This window comes from Nipponia nippon, unplaced genomic scaffold (genome assembly GCF_047370975.1).
Source record: "Nipponia nippon isolate SJK-2023a ecotype South Korea unplaced genomic scaffold, ASM4737097v1 scaffold_8, whole genome shotgun sequence".
NCBI classification, from domain to species: domain Eukaryota; kingdom Metazoa; phylum Chordata; class Aves; order Pelecaniformes; family Threskiornithidae; genus Nipponia; species Nipponia nippon.
Window position 1 is genome coordinate 8,150,323 of NW_028262402.1, and position 17,647 is coordinate 8,167,969.

Here is a 17,647-nt window from a genome sequence, read left to right on the forward strand (position 1 = left end):
TCTAGATGTGGATGCAAATGACAAAAACCCAGGTTTCTTTCCGTGGACAACAGGAGGTTTTGTCTAGCTTTTAGTTGAGACCAAAGGGGTGGCTTTCTGAGTGGTTTAGATTACAGTTTGAGCTTTCTCAAAGTCCAGCTTTCTTCAGACCCAACATTAGATGTGTATCTGATTTGAACATAAAGGGTTTGCAACTCCATGTTAATCATGTCAGCTACAAAGAAGCTGTGTGAGAAGCTCTCTAAAACACTCTGTCCATGTTGTTGAGCTGCTCTCCTTGCTGTAGGAGGTTTTGACCATTGTATATCCACATACAAATCTATCTCAGTCTGCCTTTGATGCTGTAGGGCTGAACTTCACTGTCCTGAGATATGTATCCAAGTTGCAATGTTTGCCATTTGAGTCTGTAATCTTAAGTTTTCAGATGCTAATGCTAGGCTAATGTTGCACTTAATATTTACACTCAGTTCTGTTAGCTTTCTAGAATTGGATTATTTTCTGAGTACAATAATGGAAATATTTCATAACCATGCCTACGTGACATCTTTTTCATGTGTAGTTCGTAAAAAATGAATTTTGCTGTGATCAAATTCAGTGAACATGTGAGGTCTGAAAAGCTTGAAAGCATTTCTGGAGCCAGCATGCTTACTGCTGGGCTCTCTGTTTCTTCAGCAGTAGTTCTCTATGAGTACAAGCATACGAAGAAAAGTGAATTCTTTATCATTCAAGGTGAACGTAAGACTGTTATGTGAGTCTTGATGTGAGATATCTTTAGAATAGAAGTGTGAACTCACTGGTCTTCATGGCGTTTGAAGACTTACATGATAGCCCTGGTGGAAATAAATGAAACACAGAGTTGTAACTCCTTGTTTTTCCTTGCAGTGTTCATGAACTTAATTTTTTTTATATCATAATTTCTGTGCCAAATAAGCTGTACAAAACCATGAAAGATCAAAGAATTTAATTTCTTCTCAAGAATAAAATTATTTAGTCGTCAAAGTAGAGTTCTGCCTAAAGAGGAAAGTTGTATTGTGCTAGTTACAGACTGTACACTCTATGAGCAATATGCAACAATGAGGGTGTACATGCTTTCCCAGAGACTTTTTTCCATACTTGGTACAGTGAAATTTAATAGGAAGAAAGGGTATATTTATTTTAAACTTTTAGTGAGGTTGCTTCTTCAGAGAGCTTTCTACAGTATTAAGAGTATAGTATAATTTGCAAAATGAGGTGAGAGATAAAGTAGGAAAGTGGTCATTATTAGGACCCATGTTCCTTAGATTAATCAGTGGTATTCTTAGTAATTGTGTGGCGGCCTGTTAGCGAATGAAACTAACAATTTTCAAACACATCTTTTCCTGGATACTGTATTTGGGAATTACACCTACATGTTTTCCTATTGAATCCTGAAATTACAGTGACACATTTGTGCAGATCGATGCTTTATGCTGTTAGTGACTGATCCCATGTGGAGACTAGTGAGGAATCAATAATCATAGAATCATAGAATCGTTAAGGTTGGAAAAGACCCTGAAGATCATTGAGTCCAACCGTTAACCTAGCACTGCCAAGTCCACCACTAAACCATGTCCTCAAGCACCACATCTACCTGTCTTTTAAATACCTCCAGGGATGGAAACTCAACCACTTCCCTGAGCACCCTGTTCCAGTGCCTGACTACTCTTTCGGTGAAGAAGTTTTTCCTAATATCCAACCTAAACTTCCCCTGGCGCAGCTTGAGGCCATTTCCTCTCGTCCTATCACTTGCTACTTGGGAGAAGAGACTGACCCCCACCTCGCTACAACCTCCTTTCAGGTAGTTGTAGAGAGCGATAAGGTTTCCCCTCAGCCTCCTCTTCTCCAGACTAAACAACCCCAGTTCCCTCAGCCACTCCTCATGAGACTTGTGCTCCAGACCCTTCACCAACTTCATTGCCCTTCTTTGGACACTCTCCAGCACCTCGATGTCCTTTGTCTGACTATTAAAGACTGAAGCAAAGAAGGCATTAAGTACCTCAGTCTTCTCATCCTTTGTGGCAATGTTTCCCTCTGCATCCAACAAAGGATGGAAATTCTCTCTGTCCCTCCTTTTGTCACTGAAGAATTTGTAAAAACATTTTTTGTTATCTTTAACGGCGGTGGCCAGTTTAAGTTCTAGCTGGGCCTTCACCTTTCTAATCTTCTCCCTGCATAACCTGAACTTGTACTGTGTATAGTTGTCTTCAAAGAAGGGAAGGGCAGGTGAAGGTATGTACAAAATACAGAGCAGGCATAGAAGGAAGTCAGCCTTTCAATAGATCTTCTGTGAGCAATTTTCTGTATATAAAACATACAGGGAGGTATGAGTACAAAAGACTTGCTTTTAAATATTTCTTGTGATAGGCATGCACTGATACACATTTACCACCTATTTCCCCAAGAAGTGTGTTTGTTCACTGTGATGTTTTTGTAAAAGTGTATTTCACATAATCTTTGCACAGAAGTGACAACCCTACAACTCTAGATTTTTGTTTTTGAGAGGTTTTCCACACAAAAGTATCATTAAAAGACCAACTAACCTAATGATGTTATTTATAGGAATGTGAAGTCCTAGTACATTCAAGGCAAAGGAACCCTCTGCCTGGATACAGCTGTTGGGAAAAAAATGCTTTGCTATTTTCCTTAGCAAGATGGTATTTTCTCTGACGAGGTGTATTGAGGTGAAAACTGTAGTTCTTTGTTTCCAGATAATTGTCTCTGTTTTAAAAGCATTTTTCTCCCCTACTGTGAATGAAGGGGCCTGTCTGCCTCTAATGACCTGTGATCTTGCCAGTGTATGTCGTCTTTTTAGTAGTTGTGTCCCATTTCTTGTCTGTAGCTTTGCACCAGTTCATCCAGCCAGTAATGGATATTTTCATGAGGGTGGAAGGGAACAGGAGGAGTGAAAATGGAAATAACTGAAGTTCTTGTTGCTGTTTGGAAGTATGTCAGCTCTTCTGCAGGTCTCCAAATGCCTGCACAGTCTGTTGGCTCACTGCTGGACTGGGCAATGAATTTATTCTAGGCACTTTCTATGAAAACATGCTTAGATGATCCTGTATCTGCTGGAGTAAGATTATCTGTGTGTATCTCCAAACCATCAGTTTCCAGTAGCACGTTGATTAGGTCTCAGAAATCAACACAGAGCTTTGGGTACGGAGCTTACGAATACATTGCAAAAGGAGGGAAAGACATTCTTAGTACACTGCTGATTTTGATTTCCCTAAATACCACAGGGAATTTGAAATTCTTAAGCTTATATGAAAAAGAAATGCAACTTTGAAAGGTAAAATGCAGTATATGTACAAACTAAATGTTAACATATCAATCAGGAAAAGAGGTGGTTAGTATGAAAGATGTTCTGTTCTGTAACAGTTGCACACTGAGAGTTGAAAATGCATGTAATTCAGTCATAAGGTATGATTTTTTTTCTCTACAAAAATAATTACTTGGTATTGCAAATGGAAATAAGCTTGGAAGAAGAATGGAGTTTGAAGGTCACATTTTCTGTTGATATGAAAGAAGTGTAATTAGGAATATATAAGTTGGTATTTAACTCCCTATGTTCTGCTCAATCCCTTAGAATTATATCCATCTAGTGCTGTAAGAATGTGAAGAAGTCTTAATTGCTGTCTCTTACTCGCAGAGAGTTAAAGAACAGGTGTACTTTTAAGTGATGCTGGTCTGTTTTAACACATCTGCTTTTCTTACCACAGTACAATCCATCTTTCTGACCAAGCAGCTTAAACTGGCTGATAAATTCTGTGAGATACAACTTATGACCCTCTTCCCATCTGTAAGTGCCTAAGTGAATACATAGATCTCCAGAGTCCAAGGAAATTTAAAGGAAGTCTGAACTGATGTAGCACAGATGCTGATAGGTCCAGAGGGAAATGTAGGCTACTAAGAATCAGCTGGGATCTGTTTAGGAATGCATCTGAATTTGGCCATAAACTTGATTAGTTTAATTATCCATATCCTTCCATTATATCTGAGATTTTAAGGATATGTAATAGGAATAAATAGGGGAATGGAAAGCAAACATGAAAATATTCTTCTCTTAATTAAGATGTGGCTCAAGATAGTATTAAAGGATATATTAGAATATGGAGACAAGGATATATGTTGCTTCAGCTAGTTATTATTAACAAACTTTGCTGAATATACTGTAGTTTTTTACATGTGCTCAGTCATAGAACATTATCATTATCAGTAGACATTTAGATATACAAACCAGCCTGTCCCTCCATCTGTTTGCTTCGGAATACTTGGCATTTATTTTGCAACGTCGTAAAGTAGTTACAGCTTTGCAGTTGAGAACTATTACAGCAATATCAATTTTTCATATTCAAGTTAGCTTTAAAACCAGAAGTTTGTCTTTTATTTATAACTCCTAGTGCCTTGCTCTATGCTTATGCATGGGGTGGGGAGTTAAATGTGTGGAATACAGCTGGGCAAAACTCTGTCATTAGTAATAAAGCCTTTTGCAGTAATACATTAAAATAGAAGTATCTAGAGCATTGGATTAAAACAAACAAACAAACAAACAAATCCTTTGATTATAACCAGGAATTTGCCTCTGCTTTTTGAATTATTTTAAGGAAGACATACTTTTTGCATGGTTTCCACAGAAACATTCTGCAGCAAGAAGGTATTAATGGAAAATTGGGGACTCTTTTACATCTTGTGTAGTTGGATTTTCCTCATTTTATGCTGATGATCATGTTCAGCAAAAAATTTGCCTAATTGTTTGCTGGTGGTTGTAAGCTAAGTGTATATTAAATGATTATGGCTGTTTTGTAGAATTAGCCATACATTCAGAATGGCTGTTTTGGAGAGGCTAGCATATTAACATTGACTGGGAGCAGGAAGATTTTATCTTCATTTTCCTTTCCCTTCTCTCCCCTTTTCTCCCCCACCCCAAAGGAAGTTTGGTTTTGAGCAGATGTTTTAGAGACTAGTGAAGATGTTATGTTTTTTAAAATTATATCAGACAATAAATGAGAAGATAGGTAAGGGGAGAAAACAACTCTAATCAGTTAAACTTATTATAAATTCACAGAAGTTCTCAGGAGGCTGTAAATTGTAAATTGATACAACCCTGGGGTGAGAGAAGAGGTAGAATGAAATCAGATTCTATTTAGATCTATAAAGGCAAAATGGCACTAAAATTTAATTTCAACACTTAAAAATACATTCAGTAGTGATATGTGGCCAAATATGTTAAACCATACGTTTCAGAAAACTTATTACCATATTCCTTGCAATGGATTGAGAGTGATGTATTGTCTTGGGCGACACCTGCAATTCACACAGATTTTTCGAGTAGTAAATGCAATGGTCTGTCATGTTTAACAGCAGATGAGCACATTGAACTTAACAGCAACTTTATTTAGCTGAAGGTGCTGCACATCATCTCTTTAGCTGTGCTCGTTGAGCATATCACTCCAGTGCTGTCCCTGCTACTTTTCATGGGTACTGAATCAGACAAAAAGCCTGACTCCACATTTTCAAAGCTGCCCAAAGAATGAACGTTTGGTATTTTAGAGATTTCTTTGTCTTCATAAGAATAACATCTTCAGCTATGTTTCTCTGATGCTATGAAGCTGTCAGCCTCAAGGCTAAAACTCTTGAAAGTAGGAGCTAGGACTTTTACTGCCACAGTGACAAAATTTGGGATGTAATTAGAAAAAGTATTAGGGTGACTGAGTGTGACAATGGAAATAAATGCCGTTTAGTTTTCTGGTTACTCTGTTTCATTTTCTTTCACGTGAAGATGATAACAGCAAAGAGAAAATGAGATGCCAGAAATGGGAAAAGAGTAGAGTGAAGGTGAGGAATGGGAGGAAATTTATCAGGAAAAAGGAAAAGAGAATGATATACTTGATAGAAGGAAGAAAGAAGTTAGACATCCAGCAAATTACTGTTTTCTTATTTACGTTCTGGGAAACACATACTAGGTGTTTCTAGTTACTAGAGACAACATCTGAAAACCTGTATGTGTAGATAAAAGAAGGCAGCTTAGCTGCACTTTTTGTAAATAGGCTGAGACTCTATCTGTACACAGTGACATTTAATTAAGTCAGTAAGCTGAAAGTGATTTTTTTTTTATCCTATGTTTTAGTTATGGTTGAAAAATTATTGCTGTTTGTAATTTTGTATCTTTATCTGAGCAAAATTCCATAAAGTAGATTAGGAATTTGCCTACTCTGGGGCCTTTAGCAATATTCTATCTATAAAGTCATTTTTAATACTATTTTACTGAGTAATTAAAGAACTGGATGTTAACCTAGTCCTGTGACACATTGTTTTAATTACAGTTGTTTATGTTCACACAGAATAATGCAAATAAGTGAATAATGGATATCTCGGCTAAAAATGGGGGACCATCAGCCTACTCAGACGTAGCTTTTTCTTGTAGGGATCTAGTTATGATATGATGTTTTTCTGGTCTATATAGGAAGTCCTGATCACATAATAATGATCGTTTGGCACTTTCCTCAGGGGGCTCATACTAGTGAGAAATTTAATATTGTAAAAATAACATTTTTAACTGGTCCCACGCTTCTGCACGTTTTTTTGTGACACTGTTGTCTGCTGAAGTGATGATGTAGATGTACCAGGTTTTTACACACAGAAACATCTTCTGTTTTAGCAGAGGATTAAGTGCAGATAAACAACATATTTCATAAAAGATTGTTATATCCTCCCTCCCATTGACACTCCCACCCCCACCCCCAGATCAGAAACATAGCCTGGCACGGCATGCTTTCTTTTAGGTCTCCACAGACATTTGCCTGCCACAATGCAACATAAATTTTGTCTTAGTTATCAGACTGTGATTATTAAATAATAATGGGAAGAGAGATCTCAGCCTGTTCATAAAGCATAGTGATTTTTTTTTAGTATAAAAATAACCTGAATTAAAAGGAGCATGCTTTTTTCATTTGCACACCCTATCTTATAACTAACAGTAATTAATGTAGTTAGAGGAAAATATGAAAGACAAGCTTTTTAATTTCTCTTCTTTTGTGTGTGTGTGAGAAGTTGGTCTTGCTTGCTGATTTGAAGTAGTACCAGCAGATGCCCATCTCGAATGAGACACAGAGCTTGGAGAAATGAGATCTGGTGGTTGGAGGTGTCACACACCCACTGCCCCCTCTGGAGGCATTGCAAAACTGTCATATCGAAATCCAGCAGACTATTCTGCCAGAAACCGTGCAAGAGATGTCCCTGACTATTCATTGTGACTGATAAACTTTAAGATATATGATGTCTTCCTTTTATTCTGAACCTCCTCTTTTCAGTTTCTCTTCCTTCCATTCAAACACCAAAATCCTTCTGGAACGGCAAATGCCAAACAACATCCAGACTGAAATGGTAGATCCATTTGCTATTAGTGTATCTTTCTTCTTTCCTCTACCCCCTTTCTTTTCTGAAGAAACCACTTGTTTGCTTTCTCTTTGTTTCTTAGCTGTTAGAAAGCCTTTAAAAATGCTTTTACTTCCCTGTCACAGCATTATGCTCTTTGGAGGGAGGATCAGCTGGAGTCATGGCAAAGAGAACTGCTGTCCTGGTAGTTTAATTTTGTATTCACCATACGATTCCCAGAATTGCATTGTTCCTTCCCAGAGGGGGAAGATTGGTCTCTCATGCAAATCACTGGTCCTTTTCTAGGCTTTTGTAGCCTTCCTGAAATTGTTGGAAAGGATCCTTCTTTCTGCAGGGTAGGGAGGAGGAATTGCACCAGACAGGCTGGCCCCAGTCATTTTGTCCCTTTCCTGTGTCTTACAGCTCCTTTTGAGGAGCAGGCACCAGGCAGTACCTATCCTGAGTTCCCAGGGCTTCTGTTGCTCTTGTGCATTTGGTACGCCAAATTCAGCAGCATTATTTGACTTAAATCGAGACTTGCATTGATATGAGAGTACACAGAATCTGACCCACAGCCTTGTCTGCATGCGAAAGTATTCTTGCTCATTCAAGCTGAATTGATAAATAAGCGGTGCATGAAGTTGGTACCAGTTAAACAAAATTAGCGTGTGTACGTTATTTCAGCTGGTAATATTTTGTGAGTAGAGCTGTCCACAGATTCAGTTTTCACAGAGCCTTGGTAGTGTTTATGAAAGTGCAGCTTTTATCCTCAGGAATGCCTCCAAGCCTTGGAAAGTAGCAACAACACAGAGAACATGCAGCAATAGTTAGGAATTTATTTTAAAAGAAGTAAAGTGACAAAGCGAAGTAGAAGGAATAAGGCTAGAAACAGTCTGGATAGATCTGCACTGTGATTGAAAGTAGCAGGCATTAAACTACCTGTTTCTTGCAAGCGAGTTAAGCAGGACAGAAATTTTAATTTAACCCCCATCTCCACAGACATCAGCACATGTGTGCAGAGGATTATTACCACCATCTGTTTTATCCACAGTAGTTTCCATCAGCTGTGGTTTTTTTTGTTTTTTTTAGTGTTTAAGCACTGCTTTGAAGCTGTTGTGTTAATTGTTAACTTGGGCTGAATCTGTGCATAGATGCCTATAGCAGTGTCAGCATGCTAAGATCATAACTGTTAGATTAGTGAATGGAAGTATTAGCTCTGTGCCGGTGCAGTACATTAATAGCTGTGCAGATTCAATCAAATACACTACTGACTTTGTCATTGTGTAATGGTATTTACCAGATCTTAGATGGACTGCTGAGAAAGAGGAATGTAATCTTTCGTTTTCATCAGACTTAAAAATAAGGTAACAAAATAATTTTTGTAGAATATTTTATTATTATTCTTCGCAGCAAGAGAATACATGTACCTGTAGACTTGAATTCTTCACTGAAATGGAATATGCTTATATGAGGGACATTGTGGTGAATGGAAGGAAAACTAACTGTTGCAACCATTATCTTTCATGTGGCTTAATCGCACATTCTGAATTATTGGAATGAAAACCAAAAGGAAAAAAAAAGTGATTATTTCTTCCTTTTTTTCCTTTTTCCTTCACAGAACCTGACGAAAGTGTTTGTAGAATTTAGTCATCAGGAGCTGTTTGAGTTCTATAACAAGGTCTGTAGATTTTACAATACTATAGTTTCTTTGTAAACACCTTATGCTTCTCAGCAGGAAGTGTTGCCTATATGAATTAAATCTAATGAAACTGGAAGGAAAATGTATCCAACTCTAATCAAGGCTGTTGGATTTGTTTGATCACATAAAGCATTTTGAAGAAGAGTCCGTGCATTCAAATTTGGAATAGGCAGGGCTTGGGTCATTGTAAGCATACCTGGCAGTTAGATCGAGAGGAGTAGCTGATGATTAACAATGAGGAGCTCTCTGGAAAGAGCATCTTTGTGTTACGTCTTCAGTCGAAATGCCAGGCTCGTAATCCAGTCAAAATGAACTCTATTATTTTTTTACCTTGTTATTATGCATTGGATATTCACAGCAAAACATCTGTGCATGTAAAAAAGGCAGTATTTAGACAACTGTTTCTTTAAAATTTGAATATTTAAACTGCAGCAATGAATTCTAATAGCTTCATGTAAAAACAAATATTCATGAGTACAGGATTTTTTTATTGCTACGTGAATAGATTTAGTATGCATAGTTGAAGATACTGGAATGTGATTTTTTTTCTGTTTGCATGTTTCTAAACAACATTTTATGTGAGTGGAGTTTTTTCTCTCTTTTTTGTTCCTTTAATAGCTGGAAACTATACAAGCACAGCTGGATTCCCTTACGTGATGTTTTTGAAGACTTATTTCTCCATCACACTCCTGCCACCTCATTATTTTGAATTGAAGATAGATTGCCAAGCTGTGTTTGCTGAAGGATTCAGTGGGTTGCTTCCTGTAAAATTATCTGGCTTATCTCCTTTTTAGACCAGTAACATTAGCTGAGAGTCTTTGTTAAGAATCTGAAGGTTCTAATGGACTTTCTCTTGTTTTCTGAGCAATTCTGAAGAATGGCTTTACTTGCAGAAAAAAAAAAAACAAAACAAAACAAACAATGCTACCCTGCTTCAGAGATATTTTTTTTGTCCTGTTATGTGTATTACTTGATTCTGGTAGAAATTTACATACTAGTGAGGGACCAGGAATAAAATCTATTTTTTAGACATGAAAGGAATATAAAAGTAGTAAGAAAATACACAGCTAATAAAACCTCTATACTTTTGAAGTGTTATTCACATGCTTGATAATGTTTATTGCAAATTTGTCAAAATAAATTCAGAATTTAAAAATGGTTTGGTTCTGTTTGGGCTATTTTAACTTCATTTCATTATCTTTGTTCTTTTTTAGGCTTTTTTTTCCTAAATAGTCAACAACGTCACTGATTTCAGTGTTTACTTTTGGCGCTCAGAATAAATATGGCTTCTTAGCACTGCATGCATACCAATGAATCTAAGTAGTACAGTGTATAACTGGGGGGAGAAATCTCAGAGTATATAACAAAGAACACCGAAATAGTCTGACAATCAGATTTCTGAAAGCTATTTGTTGATCCTTCCTGACGTTGTCCACCACTGTTTTTACAACGAACAAGGAAGAAATAAAGTACAGTGACTTAAAGGCCAAGTTAGTCATATTTTCACACATTGCTTCCAGATGAACAGGGAATCATGAGCAGTATGAGAAGGTAAAAATCATCTTAGTTCTTGTTTGTTGCCATTCATTGACAGGCAACTTCATTGTTGCACCTTGATGATGGGCACAGTATACAACTGTCTACTCTGGACTAATAGAAGGTGAGAGGAAATAAAAATCTTTGGCATTAGCTTGTTTTTCTTCCTCCTTAAGGGATTCCCCGAAGAGGGCTTTTTTCTTCCAGATGCCTAAACCAGGGGTGGTTAATACCCAACCAGCCAGTTTTCTTTTGAGATTTGTTTGCTCGTGACACTAGATATAAGTATAGCCAAAAGGTATGTTTTGAATAGCTGGTGGTCCTCTTATGCTAGATTTTGTGCTTTGTTGCTTTTGGAGGGTTGTTTTGGACTTTTTTGATGCCTTATTAGGGACTGTGCTGTCAGCTCTAGAATACTGAAGGGGTTTGCGCCAGTTGCCTAAGCTGTGAGATAATAGATTTAGAACATAACGTCATTAACAGCCTATGTGTGAGTAAAGGGCACTGAAGAGAAAAACCACATTTATCATAGTTCTTAACTGAAATGCCAGATGATACTGTACCACTCTGGTAAGGTAACACTATTACCCTGTTGGGAAGAAGAAATGAGTCACTGTTGCACAGCAAAATCTTACTCTGCACACCTTGTGAGGCTGGCTGCCAAAATCAAGTCTTGTCTCAAGCCACTGGCAAATGTGCCTTATTATCTGGGGATGTAACACTCCCACCCACAGACATCACCTCCTCAGTCTGGCTATTCAGCCCCAGCTTGCCAGCTCGCTCATCTCAGGCTGCTGCATAGGTTGGTGTAGTTCTGCAGGTGAGCACATACCCACCGTTCCCTCTGCCTGCCAGCATTAGCAGTGCTTTGTGGTTAGTGCAGCTAGGAAAATCCCCTTCTTCTTGACACTTAGGTCCTGGCTTCTCTGCTGGTCCTCTGAGACAGGATGTCATGTGCTAGAACACTGCTTTTGAGCGTTTTCCTGAGTTTCCAGAGCTTAAGTTAGGGAAGTCAGGTCTGAAGCGAGTTGAAGACTCTCCTGTGTGGATGCAGGACATACTAAGGCAGTTGTCCAAGTGTGAGAGAGGGGTTAAGTTATCTTTGTGAATATAGGCAGTGATTGATGAAGCCTGGAGGAGGGAGTGAAGGCAGGACCAGTTTGGAGTGCAAGAAGCATTGGGCAAATTAGCAGGCACATCTGAAAAAAAAAAAGAAGTCAAAGACGGAGTAGGAGGAAACTGGGTGTGGGAAAAAGGAAGGAGAGGACAGAATAATGGATATTCCCAAGGGTGGAATTTGAGAGTTGGAAAACTATAAGGAAGAGAGGGGGAACACTGGAAAAGATGGCAAAAGTGTATATATGCAAAGAAAATATTAGGCAGAGGGGGAGAAAAACCTTACATAGTAGGGGAATGGGAAGAAAATGGGGGAAACAAAGTAAACCAGAGTTAACTATGAAAACTGACGAGTTGTGTAGCTGTACCTAGTATTTTGAACTAAGCCATAAGTGTCAGCCTTGGTGCAGATTTGGCCAAAATCAAAACATAAGTGTGGGATACAACAAAGAGCATTTTAAATATAGCTTTCATAGGAAATATTTTTAAAGTGATAAAATATATGTTAAAGGGAAAAATAGAAAAAACAAAGCCTGATTGCAAGGATTCTGTAAAATTTATTAAGTGTTCATCCTTGTTTGCAGATGGATGAAGAGATTTACGATTTCTTTAGCAGTGGTTGCCTTTTCTTTTTTACTAAATGTACCGAATTTCTTACTGTCAGAAGCCATAATAAAAGCCATAGTATACCTCATGGTAAGAAGTACAGTTCTTATCTTTTGTCAAGGAGCGCTCATAAATAAACACTTAGTTTAGAACGGCTTTTCTGTATGTAATGGAAGCTTTGGGGTTGTACATTATTAGGTAGCAATGGCATAACCAGTACCATCTTAGAGAAGAACATTGTCACTTATTTAAGCGCTCCTGTATAAGGAGAGAAAATGGACTTACTGTGAAAGAGCAGAGCTAGTCAGGGTTGGTTTTTTTTTTTTACGTCTTGCAGAAAAGAAGGCTTTTATTCTGGTTGCTGCTCTCTGGCCTGAGTGGACCTGGAGACGGGAAGATTAGTCTTCCCTGAGAGCAGCTGCCCCTGCTTAGTTTGGATAGAGTCCTGGTGTCCCAGCAGTGTCAGGGAACGAGAGAAAAACAAGCACCAGTACAGACTGGGGGATGCCTGAGGAGGATGGGACTAGACCCAGTGCAGCAGGGACTAGACCCAATGACATATCTCAGAGGCAGAGAGAAGAAAAACACTTTCCTGGGAGGAAGAAGGCATGTAGCCTATTCAGAACTGAATATACCAGGTTGGTGTGGCAGCACAGGCAGGGATGTGCATGCTGAAGGTCTTCAAGCTTTTGTTTTGCATTCTGGTAAAACATAGTTTTGAAGAGTGAGCTGTGTGGGCATTTTGGAGTTTTTACTGCAGGAAAGGGATACGCCCCAGGCTTTCTTCGGTTCAGGGTCCTAGCAAAGCATTGATCTGTAATGTATCTTGGGCATGATCCAGAACTGAAATTACCAAGGCTTCCGATAGTGTTGAAGGAAGATACTTGCAGGCATTTACGGAGCTCTAAAACTGGAAATTTGAATGAGTAAGAATTACTAAATCTGCTTTCAGATCTTTCAGTGCATTTTAAAACCATTTGATTCATCTTTGCTCAGGCATTAAAGACAGTATTTTCTGTGACTGTAGTCAAAGCTGTAATAATAAAAACCTTCCTCAAATGGACCATTGGCAAAAGAAGGAAATCTTTCGGTTTGGATGTAAACAAGCATCAGTATTGTTTTGACATGAAGACTTGGAGTTCTGGGCCTAAAATGAAAACCAGTGTGAGAACTACCTCAAAATACTAACTTACTGGTAAAGAGCAACCATTTGTACATCACTTAGCAAAACCAACACTAATAGCACATTAATGCTTGTTGAGTACAAATGCATTAGATTATCTTTAGCCAGTTCAGCCTTAGGCATATGTCTGTAAGTTTCTGCATTCTATTTTTGTTGAAATAAAACCTGTAGGTAGATAGACAAATATAACTTTACTATCTCAAATTTTGACTGATTGCCAAACCTGCTTTGGCTCTCCAGAGGAGGCTTTCAAATTCCCCTTTAATTCCTGGGTTTATTGACACATCAATTTTGAGTTATGGCTTGCAGCTTCATTTCTTACAGTCTGTGATTTTAAAGACTCTGAATTCTTGTTCTTTCAGAGCATAAAGAATTTACTGAAATGCTAAGTCTTATGTCTTATTCCTTTTCTAAGGAAGAAAAGTGTTTATTGTGATAAAATGGTATAAGCTCCCTATCACACTTATTCCATCTCATATTCTCTGATTTCCAACAGCATCAGTACCATTTCATTATTTGGCCGTATTGACATATCATATTTCAAGGATTATGAATTCACTCACATTACAGTAAAGAAAGGACAGAGCTTAATAATGCTTATTGCCCAGTGAGTATCACATCATTTTGTGACCTTTGTATAGCTTATTTGACTAATGAAAATGAACAATATTTTGAGCCAGTGTGAGAAAGTTCCTGTTCTATGGATCAGCCAAACTGGCCTTCTGAATAACAGTGATTTCATCCAGGTGGATGAACTACGGTGCTGCTGTCTGATACGCTGTTGATGGTGTCTCATAAAGGTAAGCTAATAAGATGCTTTTATCTGTAACTCTTGCATGAAGTGATTTCTAATTTCCATAGTAATGAAGGCCTTAGCCTTTCTAATTGTGTTGATCAGACCAAATTATATGCTGTAATTTTAACTGAAATAAAGTGTTGAGATGATCCCTTCATTCCTTCATTATTTTGTTTCTCGAGAGGAGAAAATATTGGTTTGTTACAAATCAGATGCTGTCCAGCTGTGTTGAGCTATGTACCCAGGAAGCACTTGCCCCTCTCATTGACAAGATTAGTTCCTTCTCTACTGAGGGCAAAATATCTTCCATGGTTTTCCAAGGTTTTCTCTATTTACGGAAATCATAGGAAGGCAATGTGGAGCTCTGCACATGTTGGAAGCATAACTATCTTGACTGACTGTTCAAATAAGATGATCACCTTGTTAGAGCAAATTTCCAGTGGGACACTTTTAACTTCTTGTCATCACTGTTACCTTAACTGTCCCTTTATGGTAGCATACAGGATACATTCAAGGAAATCTGGATGTATGTAGTAACTGTCTCTGAGACAGCTGTACAGATTCACATGCGCTGGCAGCTGGCCTCTTCTGTAGAGTACTAGTTACGGGATTGGACATGCTGGAGCACCAGATCGTCTTTTTTGGAATTCACCCTCTGGTCATTCAGGACAAGTGAAGGAAGGAGAAGCAGCACTCCCTGGTCAGTGCTAATGGGAATCCTTGCATCTGTGCTGTGTTGGAAGGCTCATCCCATGAAGATTAATATGAGGAGCTCTGCGTACAAGTGAGCTGTTTCTTCTCCTTCCAATCCACAGGTTCAATAGTAGGGCAATTTAACTAAATTGCATTTCACGGGCAGCATGAGAATGCTGTGCTTTTTCTATCATCCACTTGTTTGTTTTTCTGCCTCCAGACTGTTAAGAAATGCAGCTTTGTTTAAAAAAAAGGCAAATAAAAGCAGTTTGAGTTAAGAAATTGTACAATTAATATATACAGTAAGCGTTTTGAAGGAAGTTTGCTTTCTTGGATTTGTTTCTACTTTTGAAGTGTTTACTGTAGCCACTATCCTTGTAGGCAGCAGTGAATGCATCTAAGCAAAGCCCAGGGGAGTGAGGAAAGGACCCATGTCTCCTGTTCTGCCCACTGCTCCCTCTTGAGCACTGGGGTGCAGCTTAGCCTATGAGCCTTGGTTTGCACCTCAGACTGCAAGTTAGGTGAGCTCTGCCTCTTTCCTGGAGAACAGTGAGTGAGGAGAAGATTAGAGAAGTTGACTGCATGGGGCAAAACATAGCCTGGACTGAATGTTGTTAGCTTAGCTCTTCACTCTGGGAGAGATGAGAATATTTTCTTCACGACAAGCAGCACTTTTGCCCACATCTCCTCCATGTGAGAAATGAAGTCAGAGGATTAGCGTTTTGCACCCCAGATGAATCCCTGATGCCTCAGTCAGGAGCTATGCCTTGTGATGGTGGGTCTCTGCCATCTTCTCCTCTTCTAATTCCTAACACATTCCTGCCAGTTCCAGCTCATACACAGCCTGGAGACAGGCACCACAGTCCTCAAGAGCAAAAAAGGACCTTTCTTCCCTGCTTCATCTCTGCTCCCAAGGCAACCTCTTCTCCTATCTCAGGCCAGCATTCAAGCACAGCTCCAGGTAGGGTAAAGCTTCTGTGGAAGTTGTCCTAGCACCCCAAGTTTGAAACTCACTTTGAGAGAGGACCAGAAAAGATCTATATGAGAAGGGAAGTAAAACAAGATCAGCCTTTCGTGACAGGGGAATTACTAACTATTTGGCCATTTCTGGAGCAAACTCTCAGTTCAGCCTATGAGTGGTCCAGTTTCTCCTTTGCAGCCAAACTCCCTATATGAATAAAGTCATCCCTGTTTCCCCACATCATCCATATGGATTGCAGCAAGCTAAATCATCCTCAGAATCTGATTTAGGGCAACAGAAGTGAAGTACGTCAGATAAATGTAGAAAAAACCAAGCCCATAAATGTGAGCCGATCCCTTTGGAGCTGGGTTCACTCACTATCTCTCATGGGATGAACGGCAGTGGTCCAATTTTCTTACAAAATCTGATACTAAAACATAATCTTAAAAAAAAAAGTTATAAAGAGCCAAAAAGGAAAAAATAAGCAGAGCAGAGTCTCCTTTAAGCAAGAGAGCACAGTATATCACTGAGGGCACTGGCAGTGAACTGGAGTTTTCTCAGTTCTTATTTGGCCAACACAGACTGTGTGCACTCTTCATTGCAACACCCAGTAAGTGACTTGGTGCCCTTTTAATGTCCTTCTACAACTGAACTGCAGTTTCCCATATCCTGTCAGATATCACCCCTGCATCTACCCAACGACAGTCTGTTTGGTAGCCTACTGGTTGATTCCTTTGTGTCTGTAGTCAGTAGAAGGAGTGCCTTGAAGGCCTTCTGTATGTCAGTATGGAGGATACAAGGCCCTGAATGACCTCATGCATAGCTGAGCAGTGCTGCTCTTACCTGCCTCTGCAAACAAAACCCAACTGGGAAGGCAAAGCACCTTGGGTAATGTCTTTCTGGCTGAACAGACTATGTTTGTCAGGGTTGACAGACCAAGCCTTGGACTGGTGAACATCTCTTTCTCAGCACTGAAGTTGGTAAGTTTTGAGATCAGTCTTCTCTCTGGGAACACAGAGGTTTTAAATGAATATTTAGTTGAAATGGTCAATATGAAAGAGAAGCCAAAGGTGGAGCTTAGTCTGGTGCCTGGAGCAAAGTTCATGGTTTAACTTCTATGTTAGATGAATAAAATCTACCCTTGAGTTCCTTCCATGAGGGCCTGGATATGAATGTGTAAAAGTATCTGAGCAAAAGGTCATATCCCTGTGGTATAATGATTTCAGCATGTTGGAAGAAAGGAAATTTCCTATTAATCAACCTTATTCCAGCATGCAAGGTCACAAAGCATGAACTTTGAACCTCATTCTGCATTTCATAGCTCTGCCTGAATCAAACCCAGGCTGCAGACATGACTGTACTTTTTATTTGCCAGAGTAGCCCCTTCGTCATAGCTATCTTCAGCCAAGTGATTTCAGTGGTTTCAAATCAGGTAGTGCCTTCAACTGCTGTGTTAGCCCACTTCTTTGTCAAAAATAATAGTTCCTTCCTTGAAAATCCAGCCCTTGAGAGCTCTGTCAGCCTCCAGGTAAAGTAACCATAGCTCTTGTATAAAGAAATACAAGTGATCTTCATATCACTTGTATGAAGATCTGCTCTACCTCTTGACTGTCAATACATATATTCAACAAATACTTTATACTGGCTTTGGTTAAAAGCATTTGATGA

At 38.9% G+C, this 17,647-nt stretch overlaps 1 protein-coding gene across 1 annotated transcript in view; it reads left to right on the top strand.

Annotated features, from left to right (window-relative positions):
• COMMD10 (COMM domain containing 10) overlaps positions 1-10,246 on the top strand; it is a 114,233-nt gene extending 103,987 nt beyond the window's left edge. The window contains exons 6-7 of the mRNA XM_087742073.1: positions 9,008-9,067; positions 9,707-10,246. Of these exons, the coding sequence (XP_087598199.1) occupies positions 9,008-9,067; positions 9,707-9,745 (99 nt within the window). The 3' untranslated portion in view covers positions 9,746-10,246. The remainder of the gene's footprint in view (positions 1-9,007; positions 9,068-9,706) is intronic.
• The last annotated feature ends 7,401 nt before the right edge of the window (positions 10,247-17,647 follow it).